Source organism: Heptranchias perlo, chromosome 31 (assembly GCF_035084215.1).
Source record: "Heptranchias perlo isolate sHepPer1 chromosome 31, sHepPer1.hap1, whole genome shotgun sequence".
Classification (NCBI taxonomy): domain Eukaryota; kingdom Metazoa; phylum Chordata; class Chondrichthyes; order Hexanchiformes; family Hexanchidae; genus Heptranchias; species Heptranchias perlo.
This window is the reverse complement of record NC_090355.1, coordinates 35,770,207-35,796,092: the sequence shown is the minus strand read 5'-3', so window position 1 is coordinate 35,796,092 and position 25,886 is coordinate 35,770,207. Positions and strand designations below refer to the sequence as shown.

Genomic DNA, 25,886 nt, shown 5'->3' with positions numbered 1-25,886 from the left:
GAACGGCAACTCAAAGTTGTATCTCTTGCACTCTTTTATTCTAACTCTATACAGTAATGACCGATTGTACAACTATGGATTCCAGCGGTGACTTCAATCAGTCAAGTCCGACATAACTCAGTCCATTACAGACACTCGGCCTTATCTGGAGTCAGATTAATATAACACAGCATAGCTTGGTTTTACACACCACGTGTGATATAACCCAGCAACTGTGTGCTCGCTATTTAAATCTATGGTATTAGGAAAGAGTCTTCAGACTTCCTTGTTTTAGAAACAGTTGCACTATTGGATAAAATTAAATCCCCTCCCACAATGATTTGGTCCCTCTCTTTCCTCTTACAATGTGAATGGCCTCTTGTAGAGTCATTTCAGATAACCGATCTGCTCCTCGATATCCTGCCCTGAATTAGCTTCATTAACCGGTGTCTTTTTAAAAAAAAACATTTAGAAAAAAAAGATATCTCCGGGTTTGCATGGAGCAATTTCTTTTCCTTTATTTCTTCCCAGGCTACACTGTGTGTCCGTGGGCTGCAAGGGAGAGAATTCGGCTCCAATCCTTTAAGTTTATTTGTGAATGATTTCATCTGGTGCAGATTCGACCAGCGAAACACAAAGATTACAACGTGGCCATTCCCGGGGCCCCCATTGATGCTCTCCTTCACCAAGACCATCCACGCTGGAGACTGCGTTAAGATTTTGTTTGATCTCCAGGGCTCAGGGCCCCCTGAGAATCGTCCCCTTCGGATGAATCCCCAGGTTTGTCGCCGACAATCTCCTCTGTGGTAATTTCCAGTGAGTCTTCACCAAACACACGCTGAACCTTCTCACCTTTTGCAGCCAATATTTCTTCAATATTCCTGACGACACCAATGACAAAGATACTTTTAAGTTGGAAACTTTTAACTTATTTCATAAATACTAGATGCACAGAGGGAGTCGAGAGCAAATGTAGCCTTCAGGTGATGCGGGGTTAGAGGGCGGGGGATAATTGGACCAAGGTGTGCAGACAGAATTCGGACCCCATTTTAAAGCGATATATTCTATCCATATTTTTAAATAATACTTCGATTTTATAACATTCATTAATTAAATAGCAAAACTGACAGCAATTTGGGAAGCAGAGTTGGTTGGAGCAGACGAAAGTCTCTGCAGCTCAGGCGGAGGAGCTGGGAGACACGAAACTCAGGCTCTACAGTGCCACCACAGGCAGGAATGTGTAATTACAGCGTGACACGTTTACATAGGCAGGTTCCATCATAGGAATTTATAATGATAAAGGGTGACAGGAGGTCATAGAGTCATACAGCACAGAAGGAGGCTGTTCAGTCCATCATGCTTGTGCTGGCTCTTTGAAAGAGCTAACCAATTAGTCCCACTCCTCAGCTCTTTTCCCCCATAGCCCTGCCAATTTTTACTTTCCTATTCCCTTTTGAAGTTATTCTTGAATCTGCTTTCACCACCCTTTCAGGCAGCACATTCCAGATCATCATAACTCGCTGCATAAAAAAAATTCTCCTCATCTCCCCTCTGGTTCTTTTGCCAATTATCTTAAATCTGTGTCCTCTGGTTACTGGCCCTCCTGCCAGTGGAAACAGATTCTCCTTAGGTGCAGATGTAAGATTTTTAATATTTTATAGACATGTAATAGATAATTTGCAATCCCTGGCATATCACATTGAGAACTGAAGGAATCTCAAGAAGGTACAAGCTCCTACACTTGTGTAGTTTGTTCTAGTCATCAGTTGGGTGCTGGCCATATCAATCGCAGTACAACAATTTGAATTTATATAGCGCCTTTAAGGTAGTAATAACGTCCCAAGGCGTTTCACAGGAGCGATTATCAAACAAAATTTGACACCGAGCCACATAAGGAGATAATAGGACAGGTGAGCAAAATCTTGGTCAAAGAGATAAGATTTTAGGATCATCTTAAAGGAGGAGAGAAAGGGGGAGAAGTTTAGGGAGAGAATTCCAGAGCTTGGGGCTGAGGCAGCTGAAGGCACGGCCGCCAATGGTGGAGTGAAGAAAATCAGGGCTGTGCAAGAGGCCGGAGTTGGAGGAGCGCAGAGATCTCGGAGGGTTGTAGGGCTGGAGGAGGTTACAGAGATAGGGAGGGGGCGAGGCCAGGGAGGGATTTGAACACAAGGATGAGAATTTTAAAATCGAGGCGTTGTCAGACCCTGGACACTCCCAGCCTCCTCTGGAAGTAACACATGAGTATCCTGCTACACAGGGTGGGGTCTGACAGTGGCGGGAGCTTCATCCTCCTGGCTGAGAGTCACGGGGCACAACGGAGATTAGAGTTAAATAAAATTCCACCAAACACAGAGCGCGAAACAGGACTTACTTTTTCCCTTCGAGGTCTGAAAACCATCCCAAATTGTCTGCTATGATGTGGTGATTGCTGCACCCAGGACACTTCACGATGATCACTCCATTACGATAGGCAAGCTTGGAAATCCTCTTTGTAGATCTTGCATTGCACACCTGAAACAAGATAAAACACTCGTCTGTGCAATAACAGGGGATGGCTGTGTGTCTGCTCGCATCATCTTTCTGCCTGGTTCTATCCGACCTTTTTGCATATTTTCCATTCCCCCCGCCCCTCGGCACCCACTGGGGAACCTCCCACTGGCAATCGTACTCCGAGGCGTTAGCCTAACATCTGTTGTGGGGAAAATGCTGGAGTCTGTAATTAAGGATAGGGTGACTGAACACCTCGAGAATTTTCAATTAATCAGAGAGAGCCTGACAAACCTGATTGAATTTTTTGAAGAGGTGACTAAAGTAGTGGACAGGGGAATGTCAATGGATGTTATTTATATGGACTTCCAGAAGGCATTTGATAAAGTCCCACATAAGAGACTGTTAGCTAAGTTAGGAAATTGGCTGAGTGAAAGGCAACAGAGAGTAGGGATAATGGGTAGGTACTCACATTGGCAGGATGTGACTAGTGGAGTCCCCCAGGGATCTGTCTTGGGGCCTCAATTATTCACAATATTTATTAACGACTGAGATGAAGGCATAGAAAGTCTCATTTCTAAGTTTGCAGATGACACAAAGATTGGTGGCATTGTAAGCTGTGTAGATGAAAACATAAAATTACAAAGCGATATTGATAGATTAGGTGAATGGGCAAAATTGTGGCAAATGGAATTCAGTGTAGACAAATGTGAGGTCATCCACTTTAGATCAAAAAAGGGTACTTTCTAAATGGTAAAAAGTTAAAAACAGTGGATGTCCAAAGGGACTTAGGGATCATTGAAGTGTCATGAACAGGTGCAGAAAATAATCAATAAGGCTAATGGAATGCTGGCCTTTATATCTAGAGGACTGGAGTACAAGGGGGCAGAAGTTATGCTGCAGCTATACAAAACCCTGGTTAGACCGCACCTGGAGTAGTGAGCGCAGTTCTGGGCACCGCACCTTCGGAAGGACATATTGGCCTTGGAGGGAGTGCAGCATAGGTTTACTAGAATGATACCTGGACTTCAAGGGTTAAGTTACGAGGCGAGATTACACAAATTGGGGTTGTATTCTCCGGAGTTTCGAAGGTTAAGGGGTGATCTGATCGAAGTTTATAAGATATTAAGGGGAACAGACAGGGTGGATGGAGAGAAACTATTTCCGTTGGTTGGGGATTCTAGGAGTAGGGGGCACAGTCTAAAAATTAGAGCCAGACCTTTCAGGAGCGAGATTAGAAAACATTTCTACACACAAAGGGTGGTAGAAGTTTGGAACTCTCTTCCTCAAACGGCAATTGATACCAGCTCAATTGCTAAATTTAAATCTGAGATGATAGCTTTTTGGCAACCAAAGGTATTAAGGGATATGGGCCAAAGGCAGGTATATGGAGTTAGATCACAGATCAGCCATGATCTTATCAAATGGCGGAGCAGGCTCGAGGGGCTGAATGGCCTACTCCTGTTCCTATGAATTCCCCCCCACTCTCTAATGGGCCTGGGCGGGGGAATTTCTGTCTTGTGAGGCACATCGTTCGTCAGGCCCGAAACTCAACCGGGTGCTCAGTTGCTCACCTTGCAGGTGTAGACCAGCTGGTAGTGGGTGGAGGCGGCCTGGGCCACGCCGATCCCAGCCCGCGATCCCGGGCCGGTGGAGAGGCGGCTGCAGGAGGCCGGAACCAGGCCGCCGCTGCCAGGAGTGAGGAGGCCCCGGCCCGAGACCACTCTCAACAGCCTGGGGGCGGCGGCTTTCGCGAACCGGCCGAACGCGGGGCCGAGGCTCATCGCTCGCAGCTAGGCCGCAGCGCCTGCGGAGCTCCGTTACTATGGAAACCCCGCCCGGGGAGCAGAAGGTCCTGTTTAGGTGACGCGCATGCGCATTGCAGGTCACCATCTGCCCTCGCTGCTGTTCACTGAAAGCGCGGGAACGGAGGCCGATGGAGGTAATGAGGGAGAGATGGAGGGGGACAGAGAGAGAGGGAGGAATGGAGGGGGGGAGAGGGAGGAGGGAATGGAGAGAGAGGGAGGGGGGAATGAGGGGGGAGAGGGAGGAGGGAATGGAGAGAGAATGAGGGGGACAGAGGGAGAGGGAGGAATGGAGGGGGGGAGAGGGAGGAGGGAATGGAGGGAGAGAGAGGGGAATGGAGGGAGAGAGTGAAGGAAGCCGGGGGGGGGGGGAGAGAATGTGATTGGGGGGATACCAGGGGGAGATCGTGGCCCAGAAGAGGGGAAAGGTCACGCTCTCCTCCAATGAAATGCGCCCTCACCAAACCAAACTTGCAGCTCCAATCATGTCAAATAGTCAATGCTGTGGATTTGTTAAATTCAGCCTCATTATATTCTGACATCTAATTGTTCAGGAGGTCGGAGACGGAGAGTGGGGATAATGGGTATGGACTCCAGTATGGTCCCCCGGGGATCTGTACTGGGGCCACAGCTTCTCACTGTATTTATCAATGACTTGGATGAAGGAATCGAGAGCCATATATCCAAGTTTACTGACGACACTGAGTTAGGTGGCAGAGTAAATAGTGTAGATGGGAGCAGAAAGTTGCAAGGGGCTATTGATAGATTGAGTGAGTGGGCAAAACTGTGGCAGATAGAGTTCAGTGTGGGGAAGTGTGAGGTCATCTAATTGAATGGTGGAATGGGCTCAAGGGACTGAATGGCCTCCTCCTGTTGCTGTAAATGAATGCATCGACTTAACATCATTGGTAGGAGAAACAATCCCATCGCTGCTCATCGCCTGCGCACCCTGTTCCCTGGGTCATAACCACATGGACACCTGTTATCGCATTCTAGCAAATCAAGTCATTGTAATCAACATGAAGCCCAAGGGTTTTTGCCAAACTCTCTTTCATCAATGGAGAGACCCCTTTAACTGGACGGGTCACACCTTGAGATCACAGGCTGAGGCCCCTTTAACTGGTTGGGTCACATCGTGAGATCTCAGGGTGAGGCCCCTTTAACTGGACGGGTCACGCCGTGAGATCACAGGCTGAGGCCCCTTTAACTGGACGGGTCACACCGTGAGATCTCAGGCTGAGGCCCCTTTAACTGGTTGGGTCACACCGTGAGATCACAGGCTGAGGCCCCTTTAACTGGACGGGTCACACCGTGAGATCTCAGGGTGAGTCACCTTTAACTGGTTGGGTCACACCGTGAGATCTCAGGGTGAGGCCCCTTTAACTGGTCGGGTCACATCGTGAGATCTCAGGGTGAGGCCCCTTTAACTGGACGGGTCACGCCATGAGATCACAGGGTGAGGCCCCTTTAACTGGACGGGTCACGCCGTGAGATCACAGGGTGAGGCCACTTTAACTGGACAGGTCACACCGTGAGATCTCAGGGTGAGGCCCCTTTAACTGGTCGGGTCACATCGTGAGATCTCAGGGTGAGGCCCCTTTAACTGGACGGGTCACACCGTGAGATCACAGGGTGAGGCCCCTTTAACTGGACGGGTCACTCCGTGAGGTCACAGAGCAAGCCTCACCCTCACTCCGCATCACGGTGAGATCAGACATCACAAGAGGTTTGTAAACTGGGTCAGTTTGAGGCAGGAGGCTGGACAACCAGTTTAAGTGAAGGAAAGGGAGCTGCACTGACTGGGACTAACTGGCTGATCTATCTAGGAGTGAATGTGGTCGGCTAGAAGATCTGAACAGCTTTACTTTGTGAAGAGAACGCAATCAATGAAAACCTCATCAACCAGCAGATTGGACAGAAGGTTGTGGACATTGAAAGGTTTGTCTTAACGAGTTTATCTTGTCTCATTTGTGAAAGTCACAACGAGCAATATGGACAGTTTAACAGACCCAGTAATATTGATGCACAGTCGGGTGGAATAGTTGAATTTGTTGTCACTAGAAGATCTTCCATGGCGTTGCTCGTAGGTAGTCTGGGGTCTGGAGCCTGATTACTGCTCGATACTGAGCCCCACACTCAGGTCCCTCCCTGTTGTCCCTCACTGACCAGGTGCCCCCTGTCCTTGAGTTTGCTGCTCACTCCCCGTTCTGTAAATGTAGACAACATCTTAATGTCTATGGTGGATCTCCCATGGCATTGCTCATAGGTAGTCAAAGACTCAGTGTGGATTTATGAAGGGTACGTCATGTCTGACGAATCCAATCATTTTTTTGAGGGGACCATTAACATGGTGGACAGGGAGTGTCTGTGGATGTTTATTTGGACTTCGAGGAATTTGATAAGGTTCCGCGCAGGAGATTATTGGTGACAATGAATGTTCATGGAATTGGAGATAACCTTGTGACATGGATTGGTAACTGGTTGTGAGAGAGGCGACACAGAGAATAGGGATAAAGGGAACGTTCTCTGATTGGCAGGATGTGACAAGTGGTGTTCCCCAGGGATCTGTACTGGGGCTTCAGCTTTTTACTGGATTTATCAATGAGTTAGATGATGGAATCGAGAGCAGGATATCCAAGTTTGCTGACGACACTGAGTGAGGTGACCCAGTAAATAGTGTAGATGGGAGCAGAAAGTTGCAAAGGGACATTGATGGATTCAGTGAGGGGGCAAAACTGGGGCAAATGGAGATCAATGTGGGGAACTGTGAGGTCACCCACTCTGGGCCTAAGAAAGACAAATCAGGGTATTTTCTAAATGGTGAGCAGCTCGGAACTGTGGAGGAGCCGAGAGATTTAGGGATCCGTGTACAGAAATCACTAAAAACTAGTGGACAAGTACAAAAAATAATTAAAACAGCGAATGGAATGTTAACCTTTATCCCAAGGGGGCTGGAATACAAAGGGGTGGAAGTGATGTTCCAGTTTATATAAAGCCCTGCTCAGACCCCATCTGGAGACTACGTTCAGTTCTGGGCACCGCACCTCAGGAAGGATATATTGGCCTTGGAGGGGGTGCAGCGCAGATTCACCAAAATGATACCAGGGTTTAGAGGGTTAAATTACGAGGACAGGTTGCACAGACTGGGCTTGTATTCCCTCGAGTATAGAAGATTAAGGGGTGATCTAATCGAGGTGTTTAAGATGATTAAAGGATTTGATAGGGTCGATAGAGAGAAACTATTTCCTCTGGTGGGGGGAGTCCAGAACAAGGGGGCAGAACCTTAAAATTAGAGCCAGGCTGTTCAGGGGTGATGTCAGGAAGCACTTCATCACACAAAGGGGAGTGGAAATCTGGAACCCTCTCCCCTTCTGGGGGGTAAATTTTCAATTGAGGGTATTAAGGGATATGGAACCAAGGCGGGTAAATGGAGTTAAGATACAGATCAACCATAATCTTATTAAATGGTGGAGCAGGCTCAAGGGGCTAACAAGGCGCACCCTGTTCTCTGGGTCATAACCACATGGAAACCTGTTATCGCATTCTAGCGAATTGTAATCTAAATCAAGCCCAAGAGTTTTTGCCAAACTCTGTTTCATCAACTGGACGGGTCACACCGTGAGATCGCAGGGTGAGGCCCCTTTAACTGGACAGGTCACACTGTGAGATCGCAGGGTGAGGCCCCTTTAACTGGACGGGTCACACTGAGATCGCAGAGCAAGCCTCACCCTCACACTGCGCATCACAGTGAGATCAGACATCACAATAGGTTTGTAAACTGGGTCAGTTTGAGGCAGGAGGCTGGACAACCAGTTTCAGTGAAGGAAAGGGAGCTGCACTGACTGGGACTAACTGGCTGATCTATCTCGGAGTGAACACGGTCGGGTAGAAGATCTGAACAGGTTTGTGAATCGGTCAGTGGAAGTATCGCTCGCCCGCTGACAGTTGTTGCTGTAGAAGGTTTGTTTCGACCTGTAGTTCCAGTGACCGTCAGGGTGAGCACCAGTAAAATCCACTGTAGTGACCGTGCAGATGGAAAGGCTCAAATCCTGGAAAGTGAAACCAGGTCAGTACACGATGGTTGTTCTGATCATCTGGAGCTTGGGCTTAGCCTCAAACAATGAGACTGAAGGAGTCGGGGAGAAACTCTTGACCGAGGGGTTACTGGTGTCGTCTGGACTGGTCAATCCCTGGGTCCTTGCCAAGGACCTCCTGGGTCAGCTGGTTCAGGTACTGCCATCTAAAGCACTCCGAGAGTGTCAGACAAGCTCCTCTTGTGCCAGTGATCCTGGTTCACCTGAAGGCATGGCAGCCATTCTGGATCTTCTCTCTGATTCTGAAGAAGGTGTCAATTGTCCAACTCCAGAACTGGTGGAATCTTCTGCCTTTAATACTCAGGTGGCATCAGAATCTGTGGCCAGTAACGTCACAAGAAAAGAAACAAGTCGATAAGTTTTGCCCCCAGCATCTGCATTAAGCATTTCCAGGTTAAATGGTTTACGATACGTGTGGAGCCATAAAATGCCTGTAGTTGTCCTTGTTGCAATGCTGTGATTTTTGTGAGTAATTTTTTTTCTGCCACAGGTACACGGTTGGTACGAGGATGGGAGAGAGGAAATGGGCGTTTTGATCAAACCACCCACAGACTAAAGTTGTGAGTAAGAAAAGGACAAAGACAAGTGGATCTAATACGAGGGAGAGAGAGCACATCGCCACCGGAATCGAATCAATGTCAGCAGAGATCCCACAAAGGAGGGAGCAGTGCAACTGGAAATCTCCTCACCCCATCCCTCTGCGTCTCATCCATTTCTCGGTGCCAACTCTGCATCTTTTAATTTGTTTTTTAATTGAAGGCCACCTACCAACCCCCCAAAGACCGATCTAAACATGCAGCCAATGACTGGAGATGGTGTTAAACCCACTCTCTCCCTTCTGTCCCATTTCTTTCCCGTCCCAGATTCCCAGCTTTAGCAAAATCTAAGGGTTAGGGTTAGGAACCTGTTATCCCTACCAGCTCCGCCTTGACTTATTCTGACATCGATTTGCATTGTTAATTTGCTCTCCTCCTCCGCAGTCCCCTGGGCTGGACCTCCACGTCCAGCCGTCTTGTCCCAGCATCGGCATCAAGCACCAACCCTGCTCCAACTCCAGGCTCAGTTCGGCACTGCTCGGGGTTAACTGCACTGGCACTGGAGAGGGCCCAGTCCATACAGTCATCTCCGACCGATGTCGGCTGGAGCTCCACCTCGGGACTGAACAGGAAAGTCTCGAGGAGGACGCTCCGGTTGTTGTCTCGATGATGTAGAGTGGGACGGGCTGGTTAAGGCCACTCGCCAACCAGTCCCTGCCATCCCAGTCCACACCATCGGGTGAAGCCCCGGTACCAACTTGTACCGAGGCCTCCCGGGATAAAGAGGAAGAGTCCTCCTCTGGCACCAGCTGACTCTGAGGTGTCCGTGCCGACTGGTGCCAGAATCAGGCTGGTTCCCCCAAGCGCCGCCAGCTACTGTTGGTGAGTCCTTCACCAGAGGCATCCGTCATGCCCTCTGGTGACACCAACCCAGCCCCGGGACATTGGTCTCCAGTTGGCGCCAGCTCATTTGGGGGCACCACCCTCTGAGGACTCGACCCCGCTCGGGGTCACCTATGCTGCGGATGAGTTCCACTTTGGTGAGGGCAGTCACAGGTCTCCGTTCACTTTTCATAGATCTGTGTCTCCCCCCCCCACCACTGTGGAGCCACCGTCAGCCGCTCCCTACAATTCCTGAGGGGCATCCAGGTTCCAAGGGCTCTCACTCCCAGGGAGGTTACGTGTGCCTCAGTGGCACCTCCCCCGAGTGGCAGGGGCTCATGTCTCGAGGGTTTAACTCGATCGGCCCTTGTGTTCATGGGCCCGTTGCTGGTACAGCCGCCCTCATCCCTGTTCCCAGGGGCTAACTATCAACCTTCCCTGTCGGTTCAGCCCGAGGAAGCTGCCCGGAGGCTTCCCGCCTTCGGAAGTCCAGTTGGGAGCCTGAGTCGGACCACGACCTCCAGTCGTTGAGGCTTTTTCATGTATTCAACACAAGGGTGACCCAGAGTCTGAAACTGTCGGTTCCGGAAGTCCCTGCCCTTCCGTTGGTTATGGCCAAGGTAGTCAGTGTCCATAGTGCCTCCGCCACCCTGCTTCACACCTTGCAGTTCACTGATCCAGCTGGCGAACTGCAATCGTGAAAGCACCAGAAGGAAGGTCACCACCCAGGAAACTCGTCTTGTTCTTCCTGCAGGGTTTGGCACATATCCCACATTCCCTGCCACCAAATCCACTGGGGCCGGCTTTACTTACCGGCAGGCAAATGTTTTGCGGGTGAGTTGAGGGAGCAATCCCTGCCACAGAGTGAGGACCACCTTCAGAGAGCATCACTGCAGCAGCAGGCCGTGTGGGTGCCCTCAATGTCGGAGCAGCGTCCATCGCCCAGTGGATCTTGTATCGCCAATTAGCTTGTTAGCAAACCTTGGGGTTCCTTCAGGAACTGCAGCAGCAACTACTGCAGCTGCCGTTTGATGCTGAGGGCTTCTGTGGCGAGCAAGTGGAGGAGCTGCTGCAGGGCTACAAGCATCTCCAGCAGAACCTTCAGGCATTCCCGCATTGGCACTCGGGGGGAGGGGGGTAACATTGTCTTATTTTGTAGCTTAGCCCACACCCCATCTTCAGGGACAGCAGCCTTTTCGAGGCTTTATCCGGACCGCAATGTCCTTTGTACCAGGCCAGCCCGTCATTCCAGATTAGGACCTAGAATTGAGGGAGCTCGCAACAAGTAACCTTCGAGACCCTGTCCAGCTTCACCTCCCCAAGCAGTAATTCTGACTTGATAGCCCACCACAGGTCTGGATGGGTGGGCCATTTCCAGTCCTTCCCTGTGGAAGTGGATTACTCTGGACGCATGGGTGCAGGAGACCAGGAGTAGTGAGTATCCTCGGCGTTAGCAGCTTGAGCCTCCATGTTTTTCACAACGTGGTTTGGTTTGACCATCAGAGGAACCATCTACCAGTGGGCATACTGGCAGGTGACATCATGGTCTTCTACCATCCACACTGAGAGTGAGTGAGTGATAGTCATCCAGAAGGCTCAACTGTTGGGGATATTTCTCCAGTTGAGTCTTGCTCCGTCAGTAATGTTTCCACAAGTCTCCTTTGTCACAGCATCTGAACTAGAGCTGGTGGTCCTGGGAGCACAGTGTTCTCCAGGGGTTGGTGCTACAGCCATCAGGCTCTTCAGCTAATGCTCTGACATACGGGTGGGGGTCACATTCAGGGAGAATGGGCTTTTCTAGGCCAGTGGACATGGATGGGTTCACTTGGCATTTCAACAGGCTCGAGGCGTGAACGGTACAATAGGACATTATCCACTTTCAGACTCGGTGCGGGGTAAGTCAGTGTGTCTCCAGACAGACAATATGACATTCGTCCGGTTTGTCTACAAACAGGGTGGGACTCCCTCCTGGGTCCTTCTGTCAAGATGACACATTGCTTCCCATTGGTGCTTGAACGACGGGGTGACACTCTTGATGCCACATTTGGCCGGCGTGGACAACACTACAGTCGGCACACTCAGCTGCTCTGTAGTCCACCCTGACGAGTGGATGATCCACACTGAGGTAGTCCAGAATATCTTCAGGACTTGGGGAGTGACCAGATCGATCGACTTGCTCGTATCACCGGACAATCACCAATCTGCTCGAGGACCTCAGACAGTCAAGGTGGAGGCTGGGACAGTCTTTTGTTCTTTTGTTTCTAGATTCTGTTGCTCAGGGTTGCCTGATCTCCAGGATGCTCGAGAAAATTGCAGCAGATGGTGGTTCTGGTTAACCCTTTACTGACCTCACAAACCGTGCTTCTCAGAACCCCTGTGTTGAATGCTGCTAGTCTGACTTCAGGAGCCCACGGGAGAACGCCAAGTCATTTGAAGATTAAAGACGTCCCTACTTTTTTAGGGAATCTTTATGCTTCTTTCTGACATCCTCCACACACTGCTGGACACTGTCCAACTGGTACTCAGGGTGAGAAGGGTGGACCCTGCAAGGGAACAGAATCCGGCTCCCAGGACAAATAGGTCAAAGTGAGTGTGATTCATGGGCGCTCGATCCAAACAGTGAGCTGAAGTGTCAGAATCTGGATCTGGATCCGGCCAGCTGCTGATTGATGGCCTGGCTGTTGAGATGGAATGCCTATCAGATTAGGGTACACCAGCAGCGTGGCATTCATGGGTAATACTCACTTTATCATGTCTGTCCTGGTCACTTAAGTCTCTGTTCCCCTACAAGTACCTCCATCCTCCTTGTCCTCAGTGCTACTTGGTTAGTCCCCAGCAGTGTGTGAAGAATGCCTGAATGACCACCAGCTCCCTTGTAAGCTGACCCTTTGTAAGCTGCTCCCTTGTAAGGTCCTCTTCATTCTCCAAGTAACTCAGCGTTTTCCACCCACCTGGTTGTCTCTTGGGTCTTGTGGGGAGTGTTTGGTTTGTGTCTTTTCCTCGTTCTGGGTTGCCTTTGGGTGTCAACAAACTGAGTTCTGGAGTGTGCTAAAAGTGAACACTGCACCGGAGCCGGGGAGGGAGGGGAAACATGTGGGAATGTTCTTCAAAGTTAGGACATCTAAAAATGTCTTAAAATGGAGGTCATGCCTGAAGAGATTGTTCCCCAGGAAATTATGCCGATGCTTCCCGATAATTAGGTCCCCATTCCCCCCATTCGGCCCATCAATGGTCAGGGGCTGATGTTTCATCCAATCACTGCTGGCTCAGTAACTAAATTCTAAACCACTGAGCACAGCACAGCTGAAAGGAATGGGATCAGATCCTGGTGAATTAAAGTAATGGGATCAGATCCCGGTGAATTAAAGGAATGGGATCAGATCCCAGTGAATTAAAGGAATGGGATCAGATCCCGGTGAATTAAAGGAATGGGATCAGATCCCAGTGAATTAAAGGAATGGGATCAGATCCCGGTGAATTAAAGGAATGGGATCAGATCCCGGTGAATTAAAGGATGTTACAGTTGGCACTTAAAAAAAAGACTGGGACAGGTTTTGTTCAAGCTGTAATGAGACAGAAGTGGAAATTCTGGACAAGCCTCCGACCGGTTTCAAGTCATCGTTGAATGTTCGGGGAGTGGCTGCTGGGACAGAGCTGGACTGGAGATCGTTGGAGACCGGGCTCCGAGGCAGCTGTTCAGATGGTGTCTGCAGAGTGGAAGTGCAAAATCAATGGCCTTGTAATGCACGTCCTTATCAGGGTCGGAGTGATCCCCTGGACTAGTTTCCATTACCGAAGCAGGGGGTCGGAGAGGAATTTCCCAGATTTATCTTTTCCTAAATTGGTCTGGGTTTTTAATCTGGTTTCTCGCCTCTCCCAGAGATCACATGCTCTGGGGTGGGGTGGGGAGTGGATATCTTGTGATGCACAGGCTGGATGGACCAGTGGGTCTTTTCCTGCCTGTCATTTTTTGTCTCTTTTAAGAGCAACATATTTCAACAACATAAATGTGAGAAATTTAACATCTGGAAATTAACATACTGTGTGTTTTGTGATTTGTGCACGGGTCATAGCAAGGAACAGAAAGGGGGAGAGATGAGTTCTCCGATGGGGAATTGCAGACTGGGGATTGTCCCTGGGCTCAGCTACTGACTGGGTGAACTCTTTGAGCCACACACCAGGAAGGGCCCAGAGACAATCCCCAGTCTGCACAAGCAAACCTACAAAAAGGGCAAGTAAAGGCTAACAGGCCCATCCAGTGGACATTATAACCTCGCACGCTGCTCTTAGTAACACTGTCTCGTGGAACAGACAAAGAAAGGTGGCCAATTCAGGAAAAACCTCTGGGCAATTGCTCTCCCGCTCCCTGAGGCTCCAGGAGACACATCACAATCTAAACTAACCACCAACTCCCTGTAACTGGCAATGTCCTCTCAGGAACTTGTCAAGTTCCCCTTTAAAGGACTGTAGTGACCCCACACTCCGCACATGTTGCGTACGTTTGTTCCACGGGGTGATGTCTCTGTGAGAACTCATAGAATCAAACAGCACAGGAGGCCATTCAGCCCATCCTGCCTGTGCTGGCTCTTTGAAAGAACTCTCCAATTATTCCCACTCCCCTTGCTCTTTCCCCATAGCCCTGCAAATGTTTCCTTTTCAAGTATTTATCCAATTCCCTTTTGAAAGTTACACTGGATGGAATTCTATCACGTGATCCCCAAAGTTCCAGTAAGTAAATCGCCAAATCCCAGGTCAGTAAAAGCTGAATTTGGCCGATTCAGTCACCAAAGAACCAGTGGCTCTTTCAAAATCCCTGGTCACAGCAAGGAACACCTCCAAAGTGTGACTAAACAAAAAGGTTGTGAATTGGTACAAAAAAGTACCGGGGGGAAGGGGTTGGGTGGTGGGGGGGGTGAAGAATTGAGAGTTGGGGAACAAGTCGAGACTGACATCCTCACCCAACCATGTATTCAGAGGCAGAGTTGTGTTTAGTGTTTCCAACTCTCCAGAATTGTCCTGCAGTCTCCAGGAATTAAAAATTAATCTCCTGGACACTGTTGTGAACAACCCAGGAAATAAATCATAGGGATATTAATAAAAGATGTGTTTCTAATCCATTTTCTTTGAACACTTTTGTTTATTAGTTATAAAAATATTGGAGACGGGGGAAAAAAGGCTGTTTGACCGGGCAGGGTATTTGGAGGCAGGAGGTCATGTGATGAAACCTCCAGGAATATGTCCAGCCAGAGTTGGTAACCCCAGTTGTGTGACTCGTGCCATTTATATATTATGACAAAATAAAATAAGAATAGTATGAATTGATAATTATGGGGAGCACAAAAACAAACATGGAGAATGTGAACGCAGTTCAATATTCACTGACTACCGAGGCACGAGTGGGTCTAAATAACAATTTAATGAACAGAAAGGCTGCACATTAATGGCACAGGAATTAACTTGGGATATAATGGGCCAGAATTTGCTGTCAAAATAATGTAAAGAATCTTACAACACCAGGTTATAGTCCAACAATTTTATTTGAAAATCACAAGCTTTCGGAGATTGTCTCCTTCGTCAGGTGAGTGTGGGATTCCTTGAACGTTTCGCATTTATATTCAGAGAACAATACCTGGTGATTACAGATAATCTTTCCAACTGCCCGTTGTCAAGGCAATCAAAGTGTTCAGACAGAGAGGTGTTACCTACAGGACCACCGAATACACAAACGGCCAGAACAAAAGACAGAGAGGGAGAAACATCCGAAAGGAAGAGAAAGACAGAGAATGACCCGTTGTATTAAAAACAGATAACTTTTATTCGCTGGTGGGGTTACGTGTTCATGTCACGCTACACGTGGTACAGCAACTTCAGGCGAGGGGCAGTTACGCGGTTAAACGCGGAAATCCAGAAGTTGCTGTCCGAGATGCGCTGCTCCTCCGTTAGCTTCGCGAAAACGGCATCTCGGTGTCTGCCTCACCTTTGAAATGCATCGAATGGCGTGAAGTTGCTGTATTTGTGCGGTAAATATGAACTAAACGCGCAACAGAGAGTTAAGTGAAGTTATTTCAAGTCTGAGTACCCTTTTAACAATGTGATAATTGTTAATTACTGCCAATCAACCTCTCTGGCACTGAAAATTAACTATTACAAGTGTGACGTCTCATTCCTTCATGTTTTAATTGTTGGTGGAGATTTAAAACATTTTAAATTTAAAAGTAAAACTTTTTAAAAAACTTTTCCTTTCTGTCTCTTTTTTCTCTCTCTCTTAATCCAATCGTTCTGTCTGTCTCTTTATTTGTCTTTCTGTACCTGATTTGATATTAAATCCACCCACTCTAATTTACACTTCCTTCTCAGTCTTTCTGTTTATTTCTCAACCCTTCACTCTGATTGGTTAAGGAGATACCCAGTTTCTTGCCCTGTTCACTCAGGTCCTAGATTCCCTGTTTCCCTCACTGTGACCTTATCACCTTGCACTTTCAGCAACTTGCCACGCAAAAAATTTAAAAACTTGAAACTACCATGGCTCTCAAACTCTCATTACATCGAGTTACATCGAATTACATCCAGTCTACAGCCCAGAAACAGGCCATTCGGCCCAACAGGTCCATGCTGGTGTTTATGCTCCACATGAGCCTCCTCCCTCCCTACTTCATCTCACCCGATCAACATCTCCTTCTATTCCTTTCTTCCCCTTAAATGTATCGATACTTTTCACCACATGATTTGCTAAAAATCAATTGGGTTTTCTTTCAATCACAGATGTTAAAGTTACAACCAATCAGTGCAGTGTTAACCCTTCCGTACCCAGAAGATTGAAGAACTCTCATTTTCAATAGGAATTGAGAAATGTGTTTTTGGGGCCACCTTCTCAGGTCTAGTTAAAGAATTTGCCCCAAGGCCCTTCAGAGAGGAGGAAGAGATGCCAAATAGTAACAGAAACAATTGATCCCAATACCACCACCTTCACTGGACAGCTCCTCGAACTGGAACCTTCAATCCACCTCCTCAACAGCTATCAATCCCTCCGACAGTGCAGCGCTCCCTCAGTACTGACCCTCCGACAGTGCGGCGCTCCCTCAGTACTGACCCTCCGACAGTGCGGCGCTCCCTCAGTACTGACCCTCCGACAGTGCGGCGCTCCCTCAGTACTGACCCTCCGACAGTGCGGCGCTCCCTCAGTACTGACCCTCCGACAGTGCGGCGCTCCCTCAGTACTGACCCTCCGACAGTGCGGCGCTCCCTCAGTACTGACCCTCCGACAGTGCGGCGCTCCCTCAGTACCGACCCTCCGACAGTGCGGCGCTCCCTCAGTACTGACCCTCCGACAGTGCGGCGCTCCCTCAGTACTGACCCTCCGACAGTGCGGCGCTCCCTCAGTACTGACCCTCCGACAATGCAGCGCTCCCTCAGTACTGACCCTCCGACAGTGCAGCGCTCCCTCAGTACTGACCCTCCGACAGTGCGGCGCTCCCTCAGTACTGACCCTCCGACAATGCAGCGCTCCCTCAGCACTGACCCTCCGACAGTGCGGCGCTCCCTCAGCACTGAGTGTCGGCCTGGATTTTGTGCTCAAGTCTCTGGAGTGGGACTTGAACCCACGACCTTCTGACTCAGAGGCGAGAGTGCTTCCCACTGACACGGTGGAGCAAATAACAATGATTCAAAAAAAGATAAAATCCTTTCCACGGGTATTTGAATAAATCTTTTTAATAACAGTAAATTTAAATGCGTTACACAGTTGGGGAGGGGGTGGAAGGTCACAGAGTATTGGAGACGAGTCGTCTATCGTGGGGTCACAGAGGGTGCGGTGCAGTCACTGACGTCCCGTTTGGAGCCTGCAGGGAGTGGGCTCGACTAATCCGTGTACGATGGCCCAGCGTCAAAGTACGAGTGGTGGAAGTTCAGACGGTCCTGGAAGGTGACGAGGTTTCCAGGACCAGTGACCAGGGATTTCTCCGTTCCCACGTTTAATCCGTGGTTCCTGTACATTCCGCATTTACTTAAATGATTGGAAAGCTTCTGGGATATTGCATGGTAGCTGGTCTGGAAAGCAAGAGATCAGCAGGGATGAGTTTGAGTTTGGCAGTGGGGGAAACACACCCCTTCCACCCTCCCCGACTCTGAACAGCTGCGATCGCTCGTCGCCGACACACAAATCCCCCTTCGCCCCAGATTCCCCATCGACGGTCCCACTATTAGCTTCTGAGGGAAAGTTCGGGGTTATCCCCTTTGGAAAAGAGTTGACTCCGAGGAGAAATAATTGAAGACTATTCCGAGATTCCAGAGGGGAGTATTGACAAAACGGAGTTGGGTCGATGGGGTTGAGGGATACGGTGAGGAGGCGTCCTGAACTCGATTGGCCGTATCCTGACATGCACTGAGCCCCATTTGCCTGTCACTCCTGCCCTCACTGACCGACACCTGCTCCCAGTCCCCCAACACAAACAACTTAAAACCTTTCTCCTCATCTTCAGATCCCTCCTTGCCCGACCCAGTCTTTGGGAGCTCCTTTCCCCCTCGTATCACGTCTGGTCCTCCGCCTGGCTCTCTGTGTCTCCTGGCCCCTCGAACCCACTCTCTGGAACCTCTTCACCATCGAAAAAACCAACTCTTTGACCAGGTTTTCCACAGTCAAGAGCCCGGGAGGCATTGACACCCCCCCCACCCCTCGATCTACCTTGCCTCCTCGGCTGGGATGCTCTGCGCCCGTCACTCGCTGTGGGTCCACCCAGGGGCTGTGGGGGGAGAGGGGAGGGGCGAGGGGAGGATAGGGGCCAATACTGGGACCTGAATCAGTTCTGCTCCCTGCACCTAGTGTCAGCGCCAACTCTTAAATCCCGATTGGGAACATTTAATTATGTTTCAGGGCACCATGTCCAGCAGGAGAAGGTGGTGATTGGCCAGACCGAGGCCCTCCATCACCCACTCTTCACCAACCCCTCCCACCTCCAGATTCTGCCGACGCTGCTGCAAGAAACACCCGGTGTCATCTGACACCTTCCCTCGACTGTGGATGTGGCGACTTGTGGACTTGAATCTACACCGTGCCACGTCACACTGAAGCCCCTCACTGGGGTACGGGTCCCACAGACACTGACTCTCACTGGGGTACGGGTCCCACAGACACTGACTCTCACTGGGGTACGGGTCCCACAGACACTGACTCTCACTGGGGTACGGGTCCCACAGACACTGACTCTCACTGGGGTACGGGTCCCACAGACACTGACTCTCACTGGGGTACGGGTCCCACAGACACTGACTCTCACTGGGGTACGGGTCCCACAGACACTGACTCTCACTGGGGTACGGGTCCCACAGACACCGACTCTCACTGGGGTACGGGTTCCACAGACACCGACTCTCACTGGGGTACGGGTTCCACAGACACCGACTCTCACTGGGGTACGGGTTCCATGGGCACTGACTCTCACTGGGGTATGGGTTCCACAGACACTGACTCTCACTGGGGTACGGGTTCCACAGACACTGACTCTCACTGGGGTACAGGTCCCACAGACACTGACTCTCACTGGAGTACGGGTCCCACAGACACTGACTCTCACTGGGGTACGGGTCCCACAGACACTGACTCTCACTGGGGTACGGGTCCCACAGACACTGACTCTCACTGGGGTACGGGTCCCACAGACACCGACTCTCACTGGGGTACGGGTTCCACAGACACCGACTCTCACTGGGGTACGGGTTCCATGGGCACTGACTCTCACTGGGGTACGGGTCCCACAGACACTGACTCTCACTGGGGTACGGGTTCCATGGGCACTGACTCTCACTGGGGTACGGGTTCCACAGACACTGACTCTCACTGGGGTACGGGTCCCACAGACACTGACTCTCACTGGGGTACGGGTCCCACAGACACTGACTCTCACTGGGGTACGGGTTCCACAGACACCGACTCTCACTGGGGTACAGGTCCCACGGACACTGACTCTCACTGGGGTACGGGTCCCACAGACACTGACTCTCACTGGGGTACGGGTCCCACAGACACTGACTCTCACTGGGGTACGGGTTCCACAGACACCGACTCTCACTGGGGTACGGGTCCCACAGACACTGACTCTCACTGGGGTACGGGTCCCACAGACACTGACTCTCACTGGGGTACGGGTTCCGCCAGAGGTGGACAGAGCGTACCAACAGGCTATTCTACCACTGATGGGCATCGCAGTTTGGTAAAATTCCTGGTTAAACCCACTGATTTTAGGAAGTGATCATTCTTACCGGCATTTCATGGACAGTTGGCGAATCACTCCCGTATGTCTGATTGGTTGTCCTGTATATTGGATTAATCTTCAGAGATCTGAGGATTGTCAGACAAAACAATGCAAACTGCACTGATAAAACATATAGACGTACATTTATAGAGACATTATTGTACGTATTATTTAGAAACTTGAGAGTCACAATGGTAAGTGCAAAGCCATTCGGCCCATCTAACACACCCTTCCATGACCCCCCCCCGTCAACAGTGCATATTTGCCCCATGAATGACCCGAGTTTCTGCTCCCACTCCAGTCCATTCCAGGTGTTCATCAGTCTGTGTGAAGAACATAGGAACAGGAGGAGGCCATTCAGCCCCTTGAGCCTGTGCCACCCGTTCATTAGATTGTGGCTGATCTGAACCTCAGCTGCATTTTCCCGCCTTTGCTCAGAGTCCCCTGATACCCAACAAAAATCTATCGATCTCAGTCTTGAAAGCTCCAATTGACCCCCAGCCTCAACAGCCTTTTGGGGGAGAGAGTTCCAGATTTCCACTCCCCTTTGTGTGATGAAGTGCTTCCTGACATCACCCCTGAACGGCCTGGCTCTAATTTTAAGGTTCTGCCCCCTTGTTCTGGACTCCCCCCACCAGAGGAAATAGTTTCTCTCTATCTACCCTTTTTTTATTTGTTCATGGGATGTGGGCGTCGCTGGCGAGGCCGCCATTTATTGCCCATCCCTAATTGCCCTTGAGAAGGTGGTGGTGAGCCGCCTTCTTGAACCGCTGCAGTCCGTGTGGTGACGGTTCTCCCACAGTGCTGTTAGGAAGGGAGTTCCAGGATTTTGACCCAGCGACGATGAAGGAACGGCGATATATTTCCAAGTCGGGATGGTGTGTGACTTGGAGGGGAACGTGCAGGTGGTGTTGTTGCCATGACATCACCCTACAAATCCTTTATCATTTTAAACACCTCGATTAGATCACCCCTTAATCTTCCATACTCGAGGGAATACAAGCCCAGTCTGTGCAACCTGTCCTTGTAATTTAACCCTTTTAGCCCCGGTATCATTCTGGTGAATCTGCGCTGTCCCCCGTCCAAGGCCGATATATCCTTTCTCATATCTATCCTGAACTTTCCTTTCCCACTTTGTAACTGAGTCTCCTTATCTTTAATGTGAAATATCGACACAATCCCAGAGACCCCCTACAAATATCGACAGTCCCAGGGACCCCCTACAAATATCGACAGTCCCAGGGACCCCCTACAAATATCGACAGTCCCAGGGACCCCCTACAAATATCGACAGTCCCAGAGACCCCCTACAAATATCGACAGTCCCAGAGACCTCCTACAAATATCGACAGTCCCAGGGACCCCCTACAAATATCGACACAATCCCAGAGACCCCCTACAAATATCGACAGTCCCAGAGACCTCCTACAAATATCGACAGTCCCAGAGACCCCCTACAAATATCGACAGTCCCAGAGACCCCCTACAAATATCGACAGTCCCAGAGACCTCCTACAAATATCGACAGTCCCAGGGACCCCCTACAAATATCGACACAATCCCAGAGACCCCCTACAAATATCGACAGTCCCAGAGACCTCCTACAAATATCGACAGTCCCAGGGACCCCCTACAAATATCGACAGTCCCAGGGACCCCCTACAAATATCGACAGTCCCAGAGACCCCCTACAAATATCGACAGTCCCAGAGACCCCCTACAAATATCGACACAATCCCAGAGACCCCCTACAAATATCGACTGTCCCAGGGACCCCCTACAAATATCGACAGTCCCAGGGACCCCCTACAAATATCGACAGTCCCAGAGACCCCCTACAAATATCGACAGTCCCAGAGACCCCCTACAAATATCGACAGTCCCAGGGACCCCCTACAAATATCGACTGTCCCGGGGACCCCCTACAAATATCGACAGTCCCAGGGACCCCCTACAAATATCGACAGTCCCAGGGACCCCCTACAAATATCGACACAATCCCAGAGACCCCCTACAAATATCGACTGTCCCGGGGACCCCCTACAAATATCGACACAATCCCAGAGACCCCCTACAAATATCGACAGTCCCAGGGACCCCCTACAAATATCGACTGTCCCAGGGATCCCCTACAAATATCGACTGTCCCGGGGACCCCCTACAAATATCGACTGTCCCGGGGACCCCCTACAAATATCGACTGTCCCAGGGACCCCCTACAAATATCGACTGTCCCGGGGACCCCCTACAAATATCGACAGAGTCTCAGGAACATTCCCTTACCTTCCAAAAGCACAGCAGCAGTTCTCCAAAGGGAAACTGACTCCCTGTACAGTAAATGTGCTTTATACAGCAACAGAAATGACAATAATTTTCAGGAAAATGCAGAGATCTGATGATCTAACACAGGCTGTAATCCCTGAGATCTCCCGAGATTGAGGATCCAGTTTGAAACCCTGCACCTGACCCAGTCTGTTCCATGTGCTGGATCACTGTGTGAAAAGCTACTTCCTGTCAAATTATTCTCTGGATCCCAACTGCCTGGATCCAACTCTCCAGTCCCATTCCCTGCCTCTCATTCCCTTTCCCCAGTTTGCCCCTGTGCCATTGTCCTGTGGTCACGGTTCAGTTTGAAGCAGAGTTCTGCATCCAGCGTTTCCATTCCCCTTACCACCTGCTCTCCCTCTGTGAGGTTCCCCCTCAGATGCCTCCTTTCAAGGCTGAGAAGCCCACCTCTCTCCTCATCGCTCAGTCCCTCTGATGCTGGGGATCAGCAATGAGTGACAGGGTCTGTGCTCAGCACTATAAACATAGAACTACATAGAATGTACAGCACAGAAACAGGCCATTCGGCCCAAATGGTCTATCCCGGTGTTTATGCTCCACACGAGCCTCCCCCCTCCCTACTTCATCTCACCCTATCAGCATATCCTTCTATTCCTTTCTCCCTCATGTGTTTATCCAGCTTCCCCTTAAATGTATCTACACTATTCACCTCAACTACTCCTTGTGGGAGCGAGTTCCACATTCTCACCACTCTCTGGGTAAAGAAGTTTCTCCTGAATTCCCTATTGGATTTATTAGTGACTATCTTATATTTATGACCCCTAGTTCTGGTCTCTCCCACAAGTGGAAACATCTTCTCTACATCTACCCTATCAAACCCCTTCTTAATTTTAAGTCCTCTATCAGGTCACCCCTCAGCCTTCTCTTTTCTAAAGAAAAGAGCCCCAGCCTGTTCAATCTTTCCTGATAGTTATAATCCCTCAGTTCTGGTATCATCCTTCTAAATCTTTTTTGTACCTTCTCCAGTGCCTCGATATCCTTTTTATAATATGGGGACCAGAACGGTTCACGATACTCCAAGTGTGGTCTAACCAAGGTTTTATACAAGTTTACCATAATTTCTCTGCTTTTCAATTCTATCCCTCTAGTAATGAACCCCAGTGTTTGATTTGCCTTTTTATGGTCTTATTAACCTGCGTCGCTACTTTTAGTGATTTGTGTATCTGTACCCCCAGATCCCTCTGCTCCTCTATCCCATTTATTCTCTTATTATCCAAGCAGTGTGTGGCCTCCTTATTCTTCCTGCCAAAATGCACCACCTCACACTTATCTATATTGAAATTCATTTGCCAATTACACGCCCATTCTGTGTGTGACATGACATCCTATAGTTTATATTTGCAGAGTTCCATAGTAGGTGAATAAATGGCCCTTCTGCACCCCATTCCCCAATCCCCGAATCCCAATCCCTGGATCCCAATCCCCGGATCCCATTCCCTGGATCACTTTACCTGGATGCCATTCCCCGGATCCCAATCCCCGGATCCCATTCCCCGGATCACTTTACCTGGATCCCATTCCCCGGATCCCAATCCCTGGATCACTTTACCTGGATCCCATTCCCCGGATCCCAATCCCTGGATCACTTTACCTGGATCCCAATCCCCGGATCCCATTCCCCGGATCCCTCCCCCGGATCCCATTCCCCCGGATCCCATTCCCCGGATCCCAATCCCCGGATCCCAATCCCCGGATCCCATTCCCTGGATCCCAATCCCCGGATCCCAATCCCCGGATCCCATTCCCCGGATCCCTCCCCCGGATCCCATTCCCCCGGATCCCATTCCCCGGATCCCTCCCCCGGATCCCAATCCCCGGATCCCTCCCCCGGATCCCATTCCCCGGATCCCACCCCCGGATCCCATTCCCCGGATCCCTCCCCCGGATCCCAATCCCCGGGACCCCATTCCCCGGATCCCTCCCCCGGATCCCATTCCCCGGATCCCTATCCCCGGATCCCATTCCCCGGATCCCAATCCCCGGATCCCTCCCCCGGATCCCATTCCCCGGATCCCTCCCCCGGATCCCAATCCCCGGATCCCACCCCCGGATCCCATTCCCCGGATCCCTCCCCCGGATCCCAATCCCCGGATCCCTCCCCCGGACCCCATTCCCCGGATCCCTCCCCCGGATCCCATTCCCCGGATCCCTCCCCCGGATCCCAATCCCCGGATCCCATTCCCCGGATCCCAATCCCTGGATCCCAATCCCTGGATCCCAATCCCTGAATCCCAATCCCTGGATCCCACCCCCGGATCCCAATCCCCGGATCCCTCCCCCGGACCCCATTCCCCGGATCCCTCCCCCGGATCCCAATCCCCGGATCCCATTCCCCGGATCCCTCCCCCGGACCCCATTCCCCGGATCCCTCCCCCGGATCCCAATCCCCGGATCCCATTCCCCGGATCCCAATCCCCGGATCCCAATCCCCGGATCCCAATCCCCGAATCCCAATCCCCGGATCCCACCCCCGGATCCCATTCCCCGGATCCCTCCCCCGGATCCCAATCCCCGGATCCCATTCCCCGGATCCCAATCCCCGGATCCCAATCCCTGGATCCCAATCCCTGAATCCCAATCCCCGGATCCCTCCCCCGGACCCCATTCCCCGGATCCCTCCCCCGGATCCCATTCCCCGGATCCCTCCCCCGGATCCCATTCCCCGGATCCCAATCCCCGGATCCCTCCCCCGGACCCCATTCCCCGGATCCCTCCCCCGGACCCCATTCCCCGGATCCCTCCCCCGGATCCCAATCCCCGGATCCCAATCCCCGGATCCCTCCCCCGGTACCTGTATCCTTTGAAGCAGTCCGGGTGCTCGAACCTCTCGGGGACGCCCGGATGCACCCGGTAGTATTGGCTGGTGCGGGCGGGGGCCGGGGGGGAAGTCAGGTCCAGGTCCGGGCAGGGGATCGGGGCGGGGGTGGGGGTCGGGTCCCGGGCGGGGGTGGGGGTCGGGCAGGGGATGGGGTCCCGGGGCCGGGCGGGGGTCGGGGTCGGGCCCCGGGCGGGGGTCGGGGTCGGGCCGGGCTCCGGGAGTCGGACTCTCGGTTCCTTCACTCGGCAAAGCGCCATGGCGGGAGGGGCGGGGCCGCGTCTGTAACAAACTGACGGTTACCAGGCAACGGCCCGTGACATCACCCACACCGGAAGTGCCTCATTCACCAATGGGAGCGCCTGAAGGATGGTCACCTGACTCTCCCCGGGGCGGGGTCAGTGCCGGGCGCGGGAACAAATTCATCATCGCGGGCCCGGGGATCCCGAGAGCTGAAAGTTCGATACCCGCCCGGGGGAGAGAGAGGGGGAATGGAGGGATGGAGGGGAGGGGGAATGGAGGGGTGGAGGAGGGGAGTGGGAATGGAGGGGAGGGGGAATGGAGGGATGGAGGGGAGGGGGAATGGAGGGGAGGGGGAATGGAGGGGAGGGGGAATGGAGGGATGGAGGGGGAATGGAGGGATGGAGGAGAGGAGGGATGGAGGGGAGGGGGGATGGAGGGGAGGGGGGATGGAG

General features: G+C 51.1%; 2 protein-coding genes and 1 long non-coding RNA gene across 3 annotated transcripts; 1 reads left to right on the top strand and 2 right to left on the bottom strand.

Moving 5' to 3' along the window:
* Window positions 1–16: 16 nt before the first annotated feature.
* Window positions 17–4,315, bottom strand: dnlz (DNL-type zinc finger). The gene is made up of 3 exons (XM_067970010.1): window positions 4,041–4,315; window positions 2,351–2,490; window positions 17–860 (listed from the first exon to the last, which is right to left on the bottom strand). The coding sequence occupies exons 1-3, from the start codon at window positions 4,248–4,250 to the stop codon at window positions 692–694; spliced, it is 519 nt and encodes a 172-aa protein (XP_067826111.1). The 5' UTR covers window positions 4,251–4,315; the 3' UTR covers window positions 17–691.
* On the top strand, window positions 4,022–13,819 carry LOC137300740 (uncharacterized). Its single transcript, XR_010958150.1, has 3 exons — window positions 4,022–4,408; window positions 6,098–6,209; window positions 8,856–13,819. It is a non-coding gene; the product is annotated as an uncharacterized lncRNA (long non-coding RNA).
* A 3,656-nt stretch (window positions 13,820–17,475) lies between these two features.
* On the bottom strand, window positions 17,476–25,483 carry LOC137300738 (piercer of microtubule wall 1 protein-like). The gene is made up of 3 exons (XM_067970009.1): window positions 25,168–25,483; window positions 20,038–20,116; window positions 17,476–17,829 (listed from the first exon to the last, which is right to left on the bottom strand). Exons 1-3 carry the CDS (start codon window positions 25,449–25,451, stop codon window positions 17,641–17,643), a joined length of 552 nt encoding a protein of 183 aa, XP_067826110.1. The 5' UTR covers window positions 25,452–25,483; the 3' UTR covers window positions 17,476–17,640.
* Between the last annotated feature and the right edge of the window lie 403 nt (window positions 25,484–25,886).